The sequence below is a fragment of the Saccopteryx bilineata genome, chromosome 11, assembly GCF_036850765.1.
Source record: "Saccopteryx bilineata isolate mSacBil1 chromosome 11, mSacBil1_pri_phased_curated, whole genome shotgun sequence".
In the NCBI taxonomy this organism is placed as follows: Eukaryota; Metazoa; Chordata; class Mammalia; order Chiroptera; family Emballonuridae; genus Saccopteryx; species Saccopteryx bilineata.
Window position 1 is genome coordinate 59,215,623 of NC_089500.1, and position 22,926 is coordinate 59,238,548.

Consider the following 22,926-nt stretch of genomic DNA (forward strand, 5'->3'; position numbering starts at 1 on the left):
ATTTTACAAAAGAGAAAAGCCTCTGTTTGCCTAATCACTTTAAAAAAAATTAAATACAAAGTATTGTTTGTAAAGCAAACTTTATGTATGAAAAATAATGTTATAATGTTGTTAAAAGTTGGAATGTAGAGAAAAATAACAGCAGCCACAGCTCTGCCTCAGAACTCCAGCTGCTCCATGCTGCAGGGGGTTATATCTTATTTTTTATCATTAAAAAAGTCGACATTTCTTATCACTTATATTTTATCTTGAAAAATGATCATGCCATGTATAGTCTTTGTGATGATTATTACAAAATAAGTTCTTTGGAAACAGAGGTGGATTAAGGTCAGTTGAGGCCCTGGGCACAGAAGAAAATATTGGGCCCCTTAAAAAAAAAAGAGACAGGGAAAATAAAAATACCTGCTAACCATATTTTAAAATAAATAAAAATACTATGCACTATTAATGTTAAAATTGCACATATGAAACCAAACTTGGTGTCATTAGAAAAAAGTGTAAAGTTGGGGTTTTGCCGCGCCCTTCAGAAGTCGGGGTCCAGGGTGCGCGCCCAGTGCATCTGTTGTTAAATCCGCCTCTGCTTGGAAAATATTCAGACAACGTGACATGTAAAGAAAATATAAAGGGAAAATCCCCTTCCTCTCCTATGACCACCCTAGGGAAGCCAGTGCCAATCAGTTCACTTCACACTGTGTGTGTGCTATAACTTAACTAGTTCCTACTTGTTGAATCCAAAAGTTGCTTCCAGTTTTTGCTAATACAGGGAATGCTCTCTGTAAGCTCGGTGGGCAATGGGGAAGGTCACGTGAGGAACCAGACCCAGGAACTTCGGCTGGAACCGCCCACACCCATGCAAGCCAAAAGGAACTTCCCAGGAGCCCTTTGGAAAAGAGCGAGTGTCTGTCAGCCAGTGAGATTTCACCACCTCATATTATTAACTTGACCACCGTAGACGAGACTCTTTAAATGTCCCCCACGCGGTTTCGTCCATGCGACTTCTCTGGCCTCTGTCCCCAGGACCAGAGAACATTGTCCTGGAAGCGCTGTACTAAATAAAGCTTTTACTGTTCCACACTTCGTGGCTACGCCCTTCCTTCTTTCTCGACGGGGAAAAATACCTTACACTATCAGAAGTCAGTACCAACATAGTGCTCTTCCCACATTTTGAATCACTCCTTCGGATAGATTCCCAGAGTAGACCCTCTGGTGAAAAGGATCAATATGTACCACAATTTTTAAAAATTTAAAAATTTAAATGGATCAATACCACTGAGTTTCCTTAAAAGGTTCTGAAATAAAATTATATTTGTTAACACCTATATCCAATAATATAGACGTCTTAGATCCCTGGCTGGCAAACTGCAGCTCGCGAGCCACATACGGCTCTTTGGCCCCTTGAAAGTGGCTCTTCCACAAAATACCACGTGCAGGGACTATCTCGATAAGGAATGTACCTACCTATATAGTTTAAGTTTAAAAAATGTGGCTCTCAAAAGAAATTTCAATCATTGTACTGTTGATACTTGACTCTGTTGACTAGTGAGTTTGCCAACCACTGTCTTAGATGATCAAAGTGGCCAGTGGCTAGGAATCTGCTGGTACAACTAATAATCTGTGAAAAGCCCTTCCCCCCACAGGCTACAGCAAAGCAGTGAGTAATATGACAACCACTCAGTTCACCTAGATGAAAGGTCTTCAGGGAGATTTATTATACATATTTACTTACAGTGTCCTTAGAGAAACGTTTTGAAAATTCAGAAAACTTTGTTTGGTTCATGACTTTCAGCTGGCTTTGCTGGGCGCTCATTGTAAAAATAGGCTGGAAAACAAGATACACAGTATGGTCAATATTCCAAAGCTCTTCTCTGCATCCTGGGTTCTCAGTATACTAACTGCATAGCATGTCACCCACTGAATACCCAGCGGCAACTAGCCTCAGAGATTTCTTTTTGAAGTGGCTATTTTACAATCAAAACCAGAACACACATTCACACACACACACACACACACACACACACTCAACACACACACAACCCAGAACAGAACTATCCTTTCACTGCCTTCTGCACCTTATTTCAAACATCATGTATTTCCTGAGAAGTCAAAATTTAGACAGGAAATATGGATCAGCAAAACCTAACTGAAGGTCCTCTAGGTGGTTATCAGGAAAGATTAATGCACAAGGTGAGGTACTCGTAGGTGACTGAGACCTGGAGGAAGTTCACAGCGATTACCTGGTAACCTCCCAAGGTGATTGTGACCGAGACATCCAGGGGCTGGTTGATCACCCCGGCAACAGATTTGATGAGAGACATGAAGAGAAGAGGAAACCAGACGATACAGATAAGCAGGACGATGATCATGCCCCCCATGCCATACTTCACCACCTTCTTCTTCTTCTGCCCCCGGGGCTGAGGGTATCTCTGCAATGGAAGAGTTTGCACCAGGTTCAGACTACTGTGCCCTGAGAAGCAGACGAAGGGGACGAGTGCTCTTCTCAAGGGGTTGTGACTCGATTCAGTCCTGGTTCTGCTCTGTTTGCTCTGAAGTGGGGAGAGCAGCCTTGTCACAGCCTGGGAACTAAGTTAAGTGGTGACATGAAGCTATAATGAGATTCCCTACATGTCCTCACCGTGGTGCCACAAGACACCAACAGGACCTGAGCAACCTTTTCCTTATAATTCTGGTGTGAGTTTTGCTGGTGATGAATCTAAGGACCGATGGATCAAATATTCTGCTAAATAAAGCTTTGGGTTTTATGGGATCATGTAGGAGAAAGGCATTTTACTTTAAATTCCTGAGTGTTCAAAGCTGTGTCTTTCAACTGACCCCTCCTCCCCTTTGGTAGGTGGAAACACTTTTTCACTTCATTCATCACACACATTGTCAAAACAATGTTGTTCAAATATGATAATAAGATTTGTAGGATCAGGCCAGCCGTGTGTTGGAATTGAACTCCACAGGGGTCCTTGGTTGGGTGCTGTGCTGAGCGGGGAGGGGTAGGCGTGGTGGTAGGTGTGTGTGTCACCCAAGGGACTTGCTCCTTCCTGTACAAGGGCAGTGCACTTGGCAAGGCTGGAATCACTTTCATTCATCTTACCAAGTGCCCACTAAGCTCTGTCTTAGAGGCTATGGGCAAGGTGGAAAGAGCCAGCTTTGCTGCCCAGTATGAAACTGCACCAGCTCTCTATGCATATTTCTTGCTTAAATGTTGCTTCTCAGTGACCTAATTACTTATTCCTTTCCAGGGTGACCCTTGAGGTTAGGCTACGTACATAATGGGGCGGTCATCCCCCTCCCCAACCTGGAGCTCACACTTCCTTGGGATATGTTCATTCAGTAGGTTAAGGAAGGAAAAATAATTCATGTTCTACCTGTAAGCAAAGAGTTCTGGGTTACAAACCTAGAAAGAGAGGTCTCGAAGCCAGCAGAGACCTCCCTGAGGACTTTAAAGGATACTGGTAAAGGGCTCTCTAAGCTTTGACACTCAGTAGCTCCTGAATATGAACTTAGAAACACAGGACATGAAGGGCAGATCAGAGCCAGCATGGAAGCATTATTTACTCAGTGCACAAAAGATAATGTGTTTAAATTACTCTGGGTTGTGAAGTTGCATGAGGTTCATATTAAGGACTATAGTTAATATCTTTGCACTAGGATTTGAGATCATTGCTTAAAATTTTCTAATATGAAAGAAAAATTAGAATATTTGAAATATCTATTCATACACACACAGATTTGCTTTTTCTTTATTTTCTCAACGAGGCAAGCTTAGACAATGGGACATTTTATCCACTCCAATAGCACCATAATATCACATAATGAAGAGTTCTGTGAATTTAAAGAGATACAACTATTCTGTCAAGAACAGTTTGAGTCTCTTCTGCCTGAAGTGAAACCATGTTGGTCCCTCTCCCGAAGGCCAGTGTCCTTGACATTCATGACAACAGCTCCTAGAAGCCCCGAGTGTCCTGCAGAGCATGCACTTCCCAGGGTGGAACAGGGCCGAGACCTCGGGCCTCACTGATTGTGAGACTCTCTCTCCCTTCACTTTCGCAGCAACCTCCTTGCTACCTTCTCGACCTATGCTGCCCCATCACCTCTTTCCTACGTGACTCACTCTCAGCCAGGTTTCCCAGTTGGCAGTTGCTGTCATGCCACATTTCCTGACTGTGTAAAGTGTTTTGGGCAATGGCTGCATGGAAATCATTGTGCAAAATGACTAGGAGGGAGTAGCCTGCACTGTTGCTCATGCTAACGTTGGCCGTTCAGAAAATTGATGTTTCTTCCTAAAGTGCATTAATAAAACCCAAGGAGAGCCCTGGCCGGTTGGCTCAGTGGTAGAGCGTCGGCCTGGCGTGCAGGAGTCCCGGGTTTGGGGCTCCATTGGAGCAAGGTTGGCCCCAGGCGCTGAGGATGGCTCTATGGCCTCTGCCTCAGGTGCTAGAATGGCTCTGGTTGCAGCAGAGCGACACCCCAGATGGGCAGAGCATCACCTCCTTGGTGGGCATGCCGAGTGGATCCTGGTCGGGTGCATGCAGGAGTCTGTCTGACTGCCTCCCCGATTCCAGCTTCGGAAAAATACAAAAAATATATATATATATAAAACCCAAGGAGAATATTACATTCAATATAGACTAATCCACAAGAAAAGTCACTTTTAAAAGGCACTCTTCCGCATCATACTAGACAAGTGATTGCCACTGGTAAGGTTTCAGTCTCTTATGGGATGAAGTAGAAACTAGAGTCAGATTTCCTTAGACTCCCTAATACTTACTTCCCACATACCTACATTTCTCAGGATGTTTGACCATGTTTGATTTAAATAGCCATAGACATAGCATAAGTTAGAAGCACATGCCCTGCCCAGGTGGCTCAGTGGATAAAGTGTCATCCGGGTGTGCTGAGGTCATAAGTTTGATCTCCAGTCAGGGCATGCACGAGAAGCAGTCCATCAGTGCACAACTAAGTGGAACAACGAGTTGATGCTTCTCCCTCCTCTCTTCCCCTCCCCCTCACTCTGTCTCTCTCTTCCTTCTCTCTCTCTCTCTCTCTCAAAACAATAAAAAATTTTACAAAAGGTAAAAAGTTAGAAGCATATATGTAAGTAAAGGCAATACATTAAAATGAGGCATTTATTTTTATTGAGTTTACTGGGGTGACACCGGTTAATAAAATTATATAGGTTTCATGTGTGTAATGCTATAAGACATCATCTGTATATTGTACTGTGTTCACCACCCCAAGTCGAGTCCTCCTTCCATCCCCATTTACCCCCCTGTACCCTCTGCTCCTCCCCCACCCCTTCCCCCTCTGGTAATCACCATACTGTTGTCTGTGTCAATGACTCTTTTTTTGTTTAATCCCTTCACCTTTTTCACCCAGCCTCCGCCAACCCCCTCCCCTCTGACAGCTGTCAGTCTATTCTCTGTATCTATGAGTCTGTTTCTATTTAGTTTGTTAGTTTATTTCTATCATTAGATTCTACATACCAGTGAGATCTCTGCCTGGCTAATTTCACTTAGGATAATACTCTCCACGTTCATGCATGCTGTTGCAAAATATATGATTTCCGTCTTTTCTAGGACTTAGTAGTACTCTACTGTGTAAATGTACCAGAGCTTTTCTTTAGCCACTCATCTACTGATGGGTATGCGGGCTGCTTCGAAACCTTGGCTAAGTCATAGAAAAGGAAATCATATATTTTGCAAATAATACTGCAATGAACATGGGGTACATAGATTCTTTCAAACTCGTATTTTGGGTTTTTTTCGGATATACTCCCAAAATTGTTGGGTGAGGCTTTTATTTCTTAATCATAAATAAAAATGAGAAAAGTATAATTGTAAGTCCTTTGTTGTGTAGAAATACCTACTGTTCTAAGCCAGAATGACCCTGTCCTTTATAAGAAGGATGGCCGTAACACAGAGGCCACAGTACAGTGGGCCCCACAACTATAAAGCAGAAATTCCCAGAAGAAACTGCAAAGCACAGAAATTATATGGACTAGAGGGCACTTTTCCAATAAGGGTATTATGGAGATAAGTAAAGAAAGATTTCATGCCACCTCTGCCAATGTTGCCTGAGTATTTCTATTGCTACTATGCAGCTGGCTCCTGTTTCATGTTAAGCTTGAAAAATCCGACAAAGAATCATAATTCTATCCATACTTAACTTTAATATTCAATCTGGCAGAATAATAAAAAATTTGCACTTCAATTTCTTTTGCAAAAAGCAGTTCTATGTCTATCCCTCATCAAAGAGGACATTAGGTGGTGAGCTTGGGTCCAATCCACCTGACCCCACTTTTCCCCCCTCAAAGCACATTCCCCTCCTGTTCCCAAAAGAGTCATATAAGAATTATTGGGTCATACAGCAGTATGTCATTTCTTGTTTTAAAAATAACTACAATATACAGTTGCCAAAAAAAAAAAAATACATCTGGATGCTATTGTCCAAATTTCCCAACTCCAGTGGGGCGAAAAGCAAAAGACATTTATAGGTCCCAGTATTTTTTTTTTGCCCCATCTCCATTTATTTGGCCACAAAACTTGCAGAAGTTCACAGTAATCTTATAACCAGCCTGTATCTAAGAGACACAAATAAGGAGAAGGGATTCTTTCTTGGCTTACTTTTTCTGACTCCCGCCAACACTTCAGGATGAATATGTGAGCGTAGATGTCCTCCACACAGATCCAGCTGGAGAGGCTCAGAGTCGTGTCTGTCCACACCCAGTCCATCACCGCCCTTAGCTCAGTCAGAAACGGGACGAGGCGGAACCTGGAGGAAACCACGTCTTGTTAGAGCAGTGGTTCTCAACCTTTCTAATGCCGTGACCCTGCAATACAGTTCCTCATGTTGCGGTGACCCCAAACCAAAAAATAATTTTGGTGGCTACTTCATAACTGTAATTTTGCTACAGTTATGATTCGGAATGTAAATACCTGATATGCATTATGTGCGACCCACAGGTTGAGAACCGCTGTGTTAGAGAGACCTTGTGAGATGGCCCCCAATACCTAGCCAACTCTGCGAGCTCATGTAGTTACTTATATTTTTTAGCCCTTAGATCTTAGGAAAAATTCTCAAGGTGATCCACGTGGTAAAATCCAACTTGGCACACAATTGCTTTTCATTAGAAGTCTAATAAATAGATTGGTATTTTTCATTCTTTTTTTTTTTTTTTGGCTGATACAAACTGGAATTCCCTTTTAAAATGTTTAAAGATAATCTTCAAATTTTTTTAATAAGAAATTGGGCAAATCTTTCATTTCTTTGGTTAAGTTCATTTCTAAGTACTTTGTTCTTTTTGATGTTATTGTAATGAGAGAATTTTTCTTCGTTTCATTTTCAGATGTTTTCGTCTTAAAACATAATTGATTTCTGATTTTATATCCTGCCACTTTACAGAATTTGTTGATTAGTTTTAAAGTTTATCAGGTGATGAGTTTTCAGAATTTTCTATATATAAAAATCATATCATGTGTACTCAAAACATGTATAATTTTGTTAATTAATGTCACCTCAATAAATTCAATACAAATTTTAAAAAATTAAAAAATCATATCATTTGCAAATAACCACTATTTACCTTTCAAATGCATTTATTTGTCCATATTACAAGTCTCTGTTGGTCATAAGATTATTGTGTTGTTGGGGCTTTGCTGTCGAATGAGTTGGGAAAGGTAATACACCTGGTAAGTGAAAGGTGAGGGCAAACGAGAGCCATCAGAGGGAAGAGGACGTCATCGGGGGCACACAGGAGGGCCCACGGCCGATAGACCTACTAGATGACTAAGGCTAATAGGACTCTGGCTTAGTCTATTATATTTAAATTGGGTAGGCTGGTCTGGGTTCCTTCTCCAGTCTGGGAAACAGTTCCTCTTTCTTGACTGACATAGAACTTCTCCAGGTTGGAGAACCTGGTTCATCTGACGGCCCTCACAACAGCTTGGGTTACCACTTGGGCTACTCAGCCTTGTCACGAGAGCATTAATTCAATCCCTTGATGAAATATCAGTCCCTCTACCCCTACAGGATGGCACTAAGCAAAACACTGTTCCATATAGGAAGGTTTATAACATCTGAGCATGCTCCACACCTCTTCTATGACTAAGTCCCCAGTCCCGGGGACTGTTTCTAACTAGGAGCCAGCTGTGCCAGGAGAAGACTAACTTTTCATGCCCTAGTCTAATTTCTGAGGGAACAGAGAGGAGTTGCTACCAATGAAATTCTCACATGGAAGACCTATATGCTTCCTTTGACAGCTAACTTACCACTGGGAATTAGACAGTTATGTGACATTCCTATTGATGTTAAAGGGAATAAACAATCTTTTTCGATGGATAAACTTATTGTACATGCAAAATTCCAAAGATAGTTTGGAATAGTCTAGGTTCCAGACATTCGGTTCTATTGTACCCAGAAGCATATTAATACTTAAGGATCATGTATTCCAAAGTATTATCACAGTAATTATACAGGATACAGAAATAGAAAATTAATCCACATGGACGATCCTAGAACAACATCCTGGCCAGGTGTGTGGCAACTACACATAGTATTTCAAAAAGCATAGTTGTTCTTTGCTAAACATTGTAAGAGTTCTATAATGATCTGCATTCTTGTATGTCAGCTTTCTTCCTCTTCCTGTTCCTTCCAGTAGGAAGCAAAATGCCTTTTCATTGCCAGCCCCCGCTCTGTGAGAGGCTGTGATGACAGAGAGTGTGTCCTTACCCTTGAAACAAGAAGAGGTTGACATAATTGTAGCTTTTTGTGAGGAAGTTTCCAAGGACTCGTGTTGGGTAGCCACAACGGATCTGATAGGCAGACAACCCGAAGTAAACACATTTCACAAAATACCAGAGCTGAGCAACCAGGTTCTGGCTGAATTTCCTAAAATACAAAAATTCAGAAAATTGAGAGAATAAAATATTCCTCTAGTAAAAAAGAATACCAGTTTAGGATTTTAGAAAAAGCCTAATTACCCATCTCACATGAAAGTCAATTCAGTCAAGTCTAAGGAATTCACTATACATAGTTGTTTAGGCGATAATTAAAGTAAATTACTGTTAGGAAAACTTACTAATAACATTTTCTCACAATATGGATGGTGATGCTACCCTGGTCCAAATTAAAGACCAGCAAAAACAAACAAACAAAAACAAACAAACAAAAAAACGCACATGCACAGTGTTTTACAGTTCATGAATGTTAGCAATAAGTTCAAGCAAAAACAGTGGAACTAAATATCCCACTAGAAAAAAAATTTTGGAACAGATTTTCAAAGAATGATGAGACATAGTATTTTTTTTTACTCTGATAAATATAGCATTCTTCAAGAGTCTTAAATATGGTCACTACAGATTTAAAAAAAAACTTTGTTTAAATTAAGAGAAATACTTGATATTTCTTTTAATCAAGCAATGTATTACTCAATATTATATTTTGGTTTTGTCTTAGTAGCTTTTAAGTTATTCATTTTTTGTTATTAGGAGAAAACATGTATTATTTTAAAATTGAAAATAGCTATTCTCAGTTGAAAAGCTCTAAGGACAAGCCAGGAATGCATTGGCCCATGTATCTGGAGGACATAGGGACCTCTACATAGATGTCAACAACTAGAGAATTCAAAAAATATACTTATAAATGTCTTTCCTATAGAATAATCCACCTTTGGCATTTCAGAACCTAAGGAATTAATTTAACTATATTGAAACATAATTTAACTATATTGAAGCATGATCTAGCCAGTTATCAATATAAATGTGAGATATTTTATAGAGAGCTCACATATACTACTCATTCCCTCACTCTTTTTACTGTCCTTATTGATAGAGTATTCAGAGAAAATATTCCTTTAGCTCTCCAGGGAAATGCCCTTAGGTATTACAGGCAATTGATATAAAAATGGCATGGGGAAGAATTCTTCTATATCTATCAAAATTATAGTCAAGGACATAAAACTGTATGGCCTTCTATTCCTTAGGAAAGGATCAATCCATGATTCACCCATTAAAAATTTTTCCCTCCCATGACCTTAAAGTGTGTTAAAAAAAGTAATAGTTAATCTGTGGTTTTTGAAGCAATTGTATTACATCTAACTAGGGACATTGAGGGTGGCTTGCACGGGAAGGTTTCTTTGGTGGTCTCCGTGTGTTTTGTTGCTGGAAGTTAGAGTCAACTCTATGTCTTCCATAGCACCTGCTGTGCTGCTTTGTAGACTGCAGGCAATCCTGGGATGTTTGTGGACTAAATAATGGCATATCTACAGAAAAATCCATTTATTGAATTAATTATTAATTAATTATTCAAGACACTAGAGCTTCCTAATGCTCAATATACGACTGGTAGCCATAATATATATATTTTTTTACAGAGACAGAGAGAGAGAGAGAGTCAGGGAGAGGGATAGACAGGGAGGAACAAAGAGAGATGAGAAGCATCAATCATCAGTTTTTTGTTGCGACACCTTAGTTGTTCATTGATTGCTTTCTCATATGTGCCTTGACTGTGGGTCTTCAGCAGACCGAGTAACCCCTTGCTCAAGCCAGCAACCTTGGGTCCAAGCTGGTGAGCTTTGCTCAAACCAGATGAGCCCGCACTCAAGCTGGTGATCTCGGGGTCTTGAACCTGGGTCCTCTGCATCCCAGTCTGATGCTCTATCCACTGAACCACCTCCTGGTCAAACTGGTAGCCATAATTTTTTCCTGTATAGCTTAAAAGACTCCTAATCTATTTTTCCCTTTATTCTTTTATTTGTTTTGAAAAAGACTTAGAAAATATGGCTATTAAGAAATGTTTTCTTTACACAATAAATTTTCGATAACAATATTTGAAAGAAGTAAAATGAATTTGGAATGTTAAGTAACGGCAGCATGATTTGAAATGTCAAGAAATTATGTTGTCATTGATATGCTGGTGATGGAGGCCAAAGGCTCCCAAACCCAATATATCTTAAATTAAATATACAAAAAATAAGTATAAGGTAATCTGTTTCATTAAGAATGGCATTCAGGTGAGGCCCAAAGGTGAGATCTAATAGAGACATGATCGATCTCTGTGGTCATAGTGTCATGAGCTCTGGGAGCCCACTGAGTGGGCCGTCTCACATGGCGATGAGTCCATGCTATATATATATATATTTGTATTTTTCTGAAGCTGGAAATGGGGAGAGACAGTCAGACAGACTCCCGCATGCACCCGACCGGGATCCACCCGGCACGCCCACCAGGGGCGAAGCTCTGCCCACCAGGGAGCGATGCTCTGCCCCTCCGGGGCGTTGCTCTGCCGTGACCAGAGCCACTCTAGCACCTGGGGCAGAGGCCAAGGAGCCATCCCCAGCGCCTGGGCCATCTCTGCTCCAATGGAGCCTCAGCTGCGGGAGGGGAAGAGAGAGACAGAGAGGAAGGAGGGTGGGGGGGTGGAGAAGCAAATGGGTGCTTCTCCTACGTGCCCTGGCCAGGAATCGAACCCGGGTCCCCTGCACGCCAGGCCGACGCTCTACCGCTGAGCCAACCGGCCAGGGCGAGTCCATGCTATATTTATGTTGGTGGTATGCCCCTTTTCACTTGGTCTACTGCCCTGGGCATAATAGGTACTCAATAAATATAAAGTGGGATTGAATAGGCATGATTGTAAATCACCTCAGGAGAAGAAGCTTTTATTCATGGAGTCATTATAACTAACATTTCAGCAATATTTTATTTGGAAGGTGTTGCCGCCAGGCTGCTAATTTCTTCAAAAGCCTGGTACAACCGCATGGAAGACAGAAGGACGGCCCCCCACAAAGATGTGTATGTCCTGATCCTCAGAATATACGAATATGTTACCTTAGATGGCAAAGGCAACTTTGCAGATGAGAGTAAGGTTAAGAACCTTGAGGCAGAGTCCTAGATTATCCCGGTGGCCCCATCTAATCAATGAGTCCTTAAAGGAGAGAGTCTTTGTCAGCTGTGGTCAGAGGGAGACTTGACAACAGAAAGGTCAGAGAGATATGATGAGAGGACCTGACCCTTTGTTACTGGTTTTGAAGATGGAGGAAGGGGCCACGAGTCAAGAAATATGGGCACCTCTAGAAGCTAGAAAAGGCAAGGAAGGGGCTTCTCTCCTAGAGCTTTTAAAAAGAAAAACAGCCTTTGCCAGCACCTTAATTTTAATCAAGTAAGACCTGTGTGGAACTGCTGACCTACAAAACTGGAAGATGATACATTTGCATTTGCATTTTTTTAAGCTCTAAGGGTGCAGCAATTTGTTCCAGCAGCAATAGCAAATTAACACAGGCAGGAGCCAGGGGCGATGAAAATACACTGCTCACAAAAATTAGGGGATCAGAGAACATGCAGATACTCCAGTACTTTCAGCCTTTTGTACAGTGCATCTTCACCGATGAAATAAAAGTTGGTTTTGCATCTCATTTGCATAATTGAACTTTCTTTGACTTGTTTGCTTTTCTGTTCTTCTTGTTTAATAAAGAAAATCAAAATGCTTCTTTTTTTTTTATCACTTCATATTCATTTTGAAATATCCCCTCATTTTTGGGAGCAGTATATTTGGTGGTTTGATCCTGCTAAAAGTGAATCTCTGTAGCTTCACAACTGTGGTATATTTGGAAGCACTGGTCTTTTTGGAGGCTCCCCTGTAAGGACAAGGCAGAGACCCTTGCTCTGGGGGCTCTCTTCTAGGACTGGAATGGTCAAATTCTTGACACTGCACAGTGAAATAGATGGCTATGTGTTTTTAAAAGATCTGCTTGGAAGCAAGTATGAGATGCCTCCCATGAGGAGAGGGGTACCGCATAGAGTAGGTACAGTTACAGTAGGGCCCAGAGGCCTGGGATGGGGAGTCTGGTCTCACCAACAGTTAGCTGAGTGACAAAGAGCTTGCCTTAATCGGAATTATTTTTATTGTCTGAGATACATTTACTCTCTCAAAATACAGTGTGTAACAGAAGACTTACTGGGCTCCTGGGGATCTTCTAGTTAACAATCTTTTGTTTAGTTAGTACTACTTTACACTCCAGAAAAATGATCTTAATTTCTTTTTTTTTTAAGTGAAAGAGAGAGAGAGAGAGAAAGAAACAGAGAGGGAGACAGAGAGGAACAGACAGGGACAGAGACAGGAAGAGAGAGGGATGAGAAGCATAAATTCTTTATTGCAGCACCTTAATTGTTTATTGATTGCTTTTGCATATGTGCCTTGTGGGGGGGGGGCTCCAGCTGAGCCAGTGACCCCTTGATCAAGCCAGTGACCTTGGGCTCAAGGCAGTGACCATGGGGTTATCCCGCGTTCAAGCTGGTGACCCTGTGCTTAAGCCTGGGCTCAGGCAGTAATCTTGGGGTTTCAAACTTGGGTCCTCACTGTCCCAGGCCAATGCTTTATCCACTGCACCACTGCTTGGTCAGACTTAATTTCATTTTTACTTTGAAAATATTTTGCATTGCTACCAGTTATTAATATAAAGCAATACTTTTTATACTAAAATTAAAAGGTCAGAGACTAAACATTCAGTTAAAAACAGACATTTAGCTCCAGCATCATTAGAGCTGGATTTCCTCATTAGGAATTACACTTCAGTCCATTTATGAGCAAGGCAGCTAAAATCCATTTTCATTATTTTCTATTCACACTTCTAAAAAATGGTATTAGTGGCCCTGGCTGGTTGGCTCAGTGGTAGAGCGTTGGCCTGGCGTGCAGAAGTCCCGGGTTTGATTCCCAGCCAGGGCACACAGGAGAAGCGCCCATCTGCTTCTCCACCCCTCCCCCTCTCCTTTCTCTCTGTCTCTCTCTTCCCCTCCCGCAGCCGAGGCTCCACTGGAGCAAAGTTTGCCCGGACACTGAGGATGGCTCTGTGGCCTCTGCCTCAGGCACTAAAATAGCTCTGATTGCAGCAAAGCGATGCCCCAAGATGGGCAGAGCATCCCCCTCTGGTGGGCATGCCAGGTGGATCCCGGTCGGGCGCATGCGGGAGTCTGTCTGACTGCCTCCCCGTTTCCAGCTTTGAAAAAATACAAAAAAAAAAAAAAATGGTATTAGTTCACCTCATTGACACGTTATACATAAGGCTATGAATGACTCTGATTAATGATTCAGTCAAATTAGTGTTGCACATAAAGACTTCTAATAATATGTTTATTAAAAATATCATTCCTATTGCATTAAACGAACACTTCCATGTTCCCCTTCTGTGGGCCCTTTACTTTCATAACCTAACAGAACTGATAGTTCCTGTTTATAGCTGTCTCCCTTGCATTATCAATCAACACATTTATCTGTTCATGCATTAAGAACTCAATTTGTCCCAAATATTATTTTGGGTAGAAGTGAGTGGTGGAAAGACCTGGGGAAAAATGGTATCAGGGTTAAGATGTAATGGGCACTGTGGGTTGGAGGCTGGAGAGAAGGGGTGACAGCAGAAGAGCTTTGAGATTTGGGATGACATGGTACCCTTGGGAAACTGAAGAAGCTCAACACAGAAGATGCTTAGGGTTCCAGGTGATGCAGGGGAAAACGGTGTTAGCAGCCTTCTAGGATCTTAGCAGGCCTCTCACTCTCAGACTTTAGGCTACTCTTTTTAAATCTCCCATCTCTAGCCCGTCTTAACCGGAAGCAGTAGTTGTGGTAACAGCAGCAGTGTCGTGGCTTCTTGGGTCTGCATTCCTCCCTCTCTGTGCGCTGAGACTGTTCCTGGCGCTCCCCAAACGCTGCTACTCGGCCCGCACACTTACCCTGCGTGGCAGACACTAGTATCATCTGCCCTCCACCATCCTCTGCATTTTCTTCTACCAGTTAAACAGTCTGCATTTTTCTCATCCACTTCTCATATGACAGTCTCGTGTCCTCTCTTCCTAAGACTATGTCCCAATACATGCATCTACAAGGCAGCAGTTTGCAACCTGTTTCATCTCACAGCATACATAAACTGATTACTAAAGTTCTTTAGCACACCAACAAATATATTTTTATTGCCGATCTGACAAAAAAAGAAGGTATCATTTTGATTCATTCATACTGAGGAGCTATTGTTGTATTGGCCCTTGTCATTTTTTTATTTGACAGTCTAAGGGAAAAGAGGTCAGTGCACCTGACTAAATAGTTGGGTATCCCATGTTTTAAAAATTCCTGTGGCACACTTGTTGAAGATTGCTGTGTTAATGTGTAGAAACAATCACAACATAATAACCTTTGATTTGCTCTGATCCTTAAGGTTGTCACCTTTGTTGTTCTGAAGACCCTATTTCTTTGAATATATATATATATATATATATATATATATATATATATATATATGCAATGAAAAGATTTTGCAGAATGTGTTTACACTTCGGATGCACATTGAATTTAACAGTTATTAAACGCTCCAGCGTCTCCTGCCCATGGAGCCGCGTTGCCATCCCTCGGCCTGTGCCTGGTGACTCTGCTGTGCATGTGGAGCGATAACCTTCCGAAATTCGTTGCATTGTGGGTCCTTGGCTCCAGCTTCCGAAGATCTTACCTCTCTGTCACACCAGGCAAGATGAAGAACATCCAGAAGTGAATTCCAAACACAAGAATGACCTGGAAAATGACCTTTCCCAATACGGTCTTCCTGAGGTATAGGGCTCGGTCCACCACCATGGTTCCAAACTGGATGAGGACCATCACCAGAAACGGCCCAGGAACTTGGTCTTCAGACAGGGAAGAGGTGATGTCTGCTGCTGCTGAGTGTTTCTGGGGAGAAGTCAACAGATTCGGGCCTGAGTGGCATTTCACACAGAAGCATTGCTATTAGACATTGTCTATGTCAGTGGTTCTCAACCTTTCTAATGCCGTGACCCCGCAATACAGTTCCTCATGTTGCGGTGACCCCAAACCAAAAAATAATTTTGGTGGCTACTTCATAACTATAATTTTGCTACAGTTATGATTCGGAATGTAAATACCTGATATGCATTATGTATTTTCCGATGGCTTTAGGCGACCCCGCTGGGGTCGCGACCCACAGGTTGAGAACCGCTGGTCTATGTGGTGGCCTTCACCTACCCCAAAGGCCCAAAAGCCAAAGACGATGATGATGAAGTCAACAGTGTCAGCCAGGAACATAAGCACATACACGTCTGTCACGGCACTGTAGTCCGGGTGGATGAGGTTGTAGAAGAACTGTCTGATGGGCACATATATTTGCAGTGTCCTGCAAAATAGAGACCCGCCCACTTGCTTCAGGAAAGGCAGAAGTGAAGAGAAGAGCAGATACCACAGTCACTCGGCTTCTCTGCACTTCTCTTTTCAATCAGGCTGAATGTCTCTCTCGGCATCAGGACAGTCCTGCTGGGCGGCGGCTCCCGCTCTAACTAGGTGTATTGTATACAAGCTTACTACCAAGGTGGGAACTACAGCCCTTTTTGATGGTGGGAAGACAGACCTTTTCTCTTGCCTGATATGTAACAGAATGATACAAAGCCCTGAAATTTAAAAGAACAATTTGTCACCTGATTCAATTACACTCCACCTGTGAGACCTTGAGCATGCTATTGAACTCTCCTTGTTTTCATTTTTTCTTCTATAAAATGACAGAAATCCTCAGACCTGAAGCACAGGGCTGGGATGAGAAATCAATGGGAATACTTAGAGCGTAAGTGCTGATCAGGCTCCAGGTCATCGTTAGGAAGCCCTGTCCTCCCCTTTCAGGGTCTTGGGCCTCCCTCGGTTCCCAGGTGGTGCCCTGGGCATTGAGTTCTCCTTGCTCTGTCCTGTGTTACCGTCTCCTCCTGGCCTGGCTTGTCTGCCCAGCTTCTGCCCTATCTTTACTGTGCTCTGGGTTTTGCCTTCAGTTCTAGGCCATGTTCAGGTATAGATGACCCTCCTGGTCTCAGAACCCATATTCACAACCAGCCCTGCTTTGTGTCCTTTATTTTGCCTTCTCAGTGGTTGCTTGTCTGGGTTCTTTTTTTTTTTTTTTCTGAAGTTGGAAACGGGGAGGTAGTCAGACAGACTCCCTCATGCGCCCAACCAGGATCCACCCAGCATGCCTACCAGGGGGCGATGCTCTGCCCATCTGGGGTGTTGCTCTGTTGCGACCAGAGCCATTCTAGTGCCTGAGGCAGAGGCCATAGAGCCATCCTCAGTGCCCGGGCCAACTTTGCTCCAATGGAGCCTTGGCTGCGGGACGGGAAGAGAGAGACAGAGAGGAAGGAGAGGGGGAGGGGTGGAGAAGCAGATGTGTGCTTCTCCTGCGTGCCTTGGCCAGGAATCAAACCCGGGACTTTGTCTGTGTTCTTGACACTTGTGAACAACCTGTATATTTGCTGGAGACCGACTATATGACAATGGACAAACTATTTCTCTACCATGTGCCTCAGTTTCCCCTCACTAGGATGAGATTGTGTGTCTAAAGCTTTGACATCAAATTCTTCTCTGCCCAGTACACTTTCCCATGATAATGCCTGGAATTACATACTGTGAGCTTCTGAAATTACTTATTTATCCTGTTCAAACAGAAAATGTGTGTTTATAAATGCAGTGAATATAAAAATGAATCACACTTATTAAAAATTGATTTTTAAGAATAATATAATAATAAGCCCATTTTTTCATGCCTTAAGAAGATGATATGTGTGATATGAGGAAACACTTCTCTGTTCACTTCAATGAATTGTTATCAATTATTTCCCAAAGTTCCCCAGCCCTAAAATAAAACCTACAACCCAAGGGTTTGCATGCACTCACTTATTTATGGTGAATGCTTTTGCTTTGATTAAATGTTCTTGAAGCTTTTCCATATAAAGTTCTTTTTTGCTTTTTTGCTTGATGCTCAAAACGCTGCTTCCTTTTTGACTGCTGTTGCGGGTGCTCGTGCTGCCTGGAAAGGAAGAGACCGAGACGCACTGTGAGGCACGGGCATGTTGACACGGGGGCCACAGGAGCTCCCGGGGCCCACATGGCAGATGGGTGGCTGGACGCTGTTTCAGAGGGAAGAACACACCAGCCTGTAAGAACAGTGACTGAAAAAGTGGAATCTGCTCTCTCTCTTTTTTTTTTTTTTTTTTTTTTTTTTTTTTTTTGTATTTTTCTGAAGCTGGAAACAGGGAGAGACAGTCAGACAGACTCCCGCATGCGCCCGACCGGGATCCACCCGGCACGCCCACCATGGGGCGACGCTCTGCCCACCAGGGGGCGATGCTCTGCCCATCCTGGGCGTCGCCATGTTGCGACCAGAGCCACTCCAGCGCCTGAGGCAGAGGCCACAGAGCCATCCCCAGCGCCTGGGCCATCTTTGCTCCAATGGAGCCTTGGCTGCGGGAGGGGAAGAGAGAGACAGAGAGGAAGGCGCGGCGGAGGGGTGGAGAAGCAAATAGGCGCTTCTCCTGTGTGCCCTGGCCGGGAATCGAACCCGGGTCCTCCGCACGCTAGGCCGACGCTCTACCGCTGAGCCAACCGGCCAGGGCCCGAAATCTGCTCTCTCAACTGTGTCAGCAGTAAAATGCATCCGGGGTTTTTTATACCCAATGCTGACTTTTCCCTGGATTATTATGTGACCTCTGTCCCCCGGAAGAAATACATTCAAAGAACAGCTTTTGTAGTGCTAACTGGGGTCCTAGGTTGCAGGCTTTTCAGATTGGGTCCGTGACTCAACCCTTTTTTCATGTCCTAATTTCCCTAACTGTAAAAAGCATATGAGATGATGTTCTAGCATCTGCCTGAAAAATATCTTCTGATGAATCCATTCATGCACCAATTAATGACACATTAATTGGGGGTACATTCTGAAAAAATGTATCAGTAGGCAATTTTGTGGTTGTGTAAACAACAGAGAGTGTACACAACTCTAGATGGTACAGCCCCCTACATAGCTAGGCTTTATGGCAGGGGTCCCCAAACTTTTTACACAGGGGGCCAGTTCACTGTCCCTCAGGCCGTTGGAGGGCTGGACTATAAAAAAAAAAACTATGAACAAATCCCTATGCACACTGCACATATCTTATTTTAAAGTAAAAACAAAACAAAACGGGAACAAATACAATATTTAAAATAAAGAACAAGTAAATTTAAATCAACAAACTGACCAGTATTTCAATGGGAACTATGCTCCTCTCACTGACCACCAATGAAAGAGGTGCCCCTTCCGGAAGTGCTGCGAGGGCCGGATAAATGGCCTCAGGGGGCCGCATGTGGCCCGCAGGCCGTAGTTTGGGGACGCCTGCTTTATGGCATACCACCATTGTGTATGTGGTGCATCATTGCCTGAAGAGTCATTATGCATGGCACGACTCTACACAGCATTTGGTAAGTTTCAGACAGAAGTGCTATAAATACAAACAGGCAATCACTCCTAGACTGGCAACTGTAAGGCATATATTCTGATTGTATTCACTGTTTAGTAAGAAATTCATAATTAGGTGGGAAAATTACTAGATAGTGTGGCTAAAAGTTCCAGTCAATAATATCTAAATATGTTCTTGAATTAAATTGTGATTTCCAGCACTCTGGACAGGCTCAGCAGAATGTGTGGTTATGATTTTAAAACTATTGTGGGTCCTACGTTTATTAGGTCCCAAGCTGTACGCTGGTCGCTTTTCACAATTATCTGAACTCCCTGTCCCAGAAGGAATCTGCTATTTGGAGCAATAATATGACTGCCCCAGGTCACATGTGCAACTAATCCAGGATCTGACTGGGGTTTGTCTGATGTCAAAGCACTTTGTTTTCACCTGTCTCCTTGGTAGCACCCAACAAACTCCCCTACCCCAGACATACTGGCACCAGGAAAAGGAGACACCTCGGTTGGCATTTCCAGCCCCGGGATACCTCTTTGGGACCTATTTGAAGAAAAGCTGGATCTCTGGGATATCTGGGAGCCGCTGCCAGAACGCTTCCTTCGGACAGCCGTCGGCTGCTCCGGGAAGGACACGTGCACTGACTCTGTGGACGCGGCCAGGTTGATGGATTTCAGAGAATCAGAGGAAGCCCTTCTGCCGTGACTGAGGGATAGCTCGTCATCCGAGTCTTCCTTGTCGGTGCCGCTGTCGGTAATGTCATCTTCATCCCATAAGCCGTGGCACTGCGGAAGCAGGGGAGGGACACTTCAGAGTGCCATTTCAGGAGAAGGCGCGTGTACTCTGACCTACAATAGCTCATCCAACAAACTGTCTCCCGAGATTAGAAAACCGAAGGTAAAACAGAGTGACTAGAGTTGATTGTGTTGTGTTATTATCTGTTGCTATGTAACAAATTCGTGGAGAGAGTGGAACTTAAATGTTCCTGTTAAAAATAAATTTGTGAGGTGATGAGTGTGTTAATTAACCAGATGGGGGAGTCCTTTCACAATGTATATATTTATCTAATCACCATGATGTACAGTTTAAATATTTTATAATTTTATTTGTCAGTTATACCTCAATAAAGCTGAAATTAAAAAGAAAGGATTAGAAAACCAGCGATGGAGAGGGATTCTGGGAACTCTTATTATATATAATTTTATGCTAGTCTCAGTAGAGTGGAAATGAGTGGGTGTGGATGATAAGAGTTTGGCCGATTAACTGAGATGGAGACAGATGATTTGGGCAGATGGAGAAAAGGCAAAATTATACGTAATCACTTTACTTATTCTTTGAGTGACAGCACTTTCCGGAACACATCTCTATGCTTACAACTAGTATTCCAAGCATCAACTTGAAGTATCAGTGGGTGAATTTAGCCCTGCTGCCCCGTTTACCAAATGTCTGTGCTTGAACAGTGCTACTGTCCCCTCCCAAGCCTGTATAACAAGATGTGAATACCTGAGTCATTCATGGCTGACTCAGAAACAGAGCTGAAATACTTTACTTAAGAAATGTCGGCCCACATGTGAGACAGAGATGATGTTGCATTCTACAGAGCCCAGATTTGCCTCAAAGAAATGGGATAAAAGGGGCTGATTAAGAGGGGAGAATGCAGGAGCCTTGCTGGAGTAAGATGCTTCCTGGACTGAAAGTCACCCTTACAATGATGACCTTGCTGCTGTTGGACAAGGCTCCCCAGTGAGCTAGCTCACCGCCCGACTGCCAGGCTCTGCATCCATTCCCCAACGTTTTGACCAATCCTCCCTCTGACATACTTCTGCAGAGAAGAGCTCCAGGCCAATTTGACAAAATTCAGTTGGTCAAAAAAACCAATTCACGTAATTTAATTATTTTTAAATACATATCTATCTATCTATCTATCTATCTATAGCTATATATCTATATATAGATATTATTATTATTTTTACAGAGACAGAGAGAGAGTCAGAGAGAGGGACAGATAGGGACAGACAGACAGGAATGGAGAGAGATGAGAAGCATCAATCATCAGTTTTTCGTTGCAACACCTTAGTTGTACATTGATTGCTTTCTCATATGTGCCTTGACTGTGGGGCTACAGTGGACCGTGTAACCCCTTTCTCGAGCCAGCGACCTTGGGTCCAAGCTGGTGAGCTTTACTCAAACCGATGAGCCCATGCTCAAGATGGCGACCTCGGGGTCTCAAACCTGGGTCCTCTGCATCCCAGTCTGATGCTCTATCCACTGCACCACCACCTGGTCAGGCTATTTTTAAACATTAAATAAATGCATTTTTATAAATAAACATTTTAGCTATCATTGAGATTTTTTAGTTTATACTGATTTTTTTCAAATCACTTTAAAAGTTGTTTTGTCCTTTGCCAACATTTTAACATTAACATTTTGAGTCTTTCCCTACATTCTTAATAGTATATTTAAGTTTATTAATTCTTCTAATTATTTATAAAATTGCAGCACTTAATACTAAATAGGATAGGTTTAACTACTTTTCAAAGTTTTACATAGTTTTTATTGTTTGGTTTCCATAGCAGCATTTTATAAGAGGTTTTTCTACCAAAAAAATTGGAGGGTAGTTTGGTCTTCTCATGAAAAGAATTATCATTCCAAAAGTATTTTTCATATGATTATCCAAAATTTCAGCATAATACCAGTACCTCAAATCTCATATACATTCACCATGTAAATGAAATTTTCAGTGAAGAAATCAGAGTAAGTATATCAACACAAAACACTAAAATTTTGTTTATTGTATACTTTAAATGTAAAATTGTAACTTTAAAACATTTGACTATTTGCGAAAAGTAGTAAAAGTGCCTAAAGGTTTATAAAAATTTTTAAAGGACATGCAAAATGTTACAAAAGTTGCAAGATAATTATAAAGTGGCCAAATTATATCATTATCTTTTAAATATTGACTATATTTTAAATAATTTCTAGAATGAAAAATATAAGATCAATATATTCAAAATTTAATTAGTAAAGTGGATTAATTCAGAAAATTAACATATTCATCAGCAAAACCAAAGCTTTCGGGAATATTCAATGTTGGCTAACTGGTTTTTTTGAATAACATACCTTTGCAAACCTTGAACTTTGAAATAGAGTAGAACAGAAGTTGAACACACTATTACATATGTATGTGTGCATGTGTATATATGTGTGTATATGTATTAATTTAGGTCAAGCTTGTTCTAAAAAGGAACTAATAAAGATACTACTTATTAAATTAGTTTAAATGTTTTATAAAAGGAGACAAGGTTAAAGTAAAGGAAGAAAAGTAAGGTTGTGACAATAACTACATCAACACATAAAATGTATACTATGCAATAATTTCTAATATTTATCATTGCGTAGCATAGTTTATATATTTACAAGCTTAGCTTATAGTTCATAGTGTACAAGAAGAAAAAAACCTACATAGTTGCTCAGGAGGATGACAAGAGTTACTTAACCTGAGACAGGTCATTCTGAGGGCAAGTCTTGCCAGAGCAGTGTGATAGTTTTCGTAACAGAGAGCTGATAGGAAGTAAGACACAGCACTGGCCACACCAGACCGATTACTGAACAATCTCTCACTAAAGCGAATGGTTTCCCAACAAAGAAAATACCCAGTGAGAGAAATGCTACCAGA

The 22,926-nt window shown here is 42.0% G+C and overlaps 1 protein-coding gene across 2 annotated transcripts in view; it reads right to left on the minus strand.

Moving 5' to 3' along the window:
• PIEZO2 (piezo type mechanosensitive ion channel component 2) overlaps window positions 1-22,926 on the minus strand; it is a 490,804-nt gene that overhangs the window by 10,147 nt on the left and 457,731 nt on the right. For both annotated transcript variants that reach the window (XM_066247149.1, XM_066247150.1), the window contains 8 exons: window positions 19,783-20,035; window positions 17,704-17,836; window positions 16,021-16,168; window positions 15,494-15,708; window positions 8,737-8,895; window positions 6,633-6,780; window positions 2,235-2,423; window positions 1,727-1,819 (listed from right to left, as the gene is read on the minus strand). In XM_066247149.1, coding sequence (XP_066103246.1) covers window positions 1,727-1,819; window positions 2,235-2,423; window positions 6,633-6,780; window positions 8,737-8,895; window positions 15,494-15,708; window positions 16,021-16,168; window positions 17,704-17,836; window positions 19,783-20,035 — 1,338 coding nt within the window. The remainder of the gene's footprint in view (window positions 1-1,726; window positions 1,820-2,234; window positions 2,424-6,632; window positions 6,781-8,736; window positions 8,896-15,493; window positions 15,709-16,020; window positions 16,169-17,703; window positions 17,837-19,782; window positions 20,036-22,926) is intronic.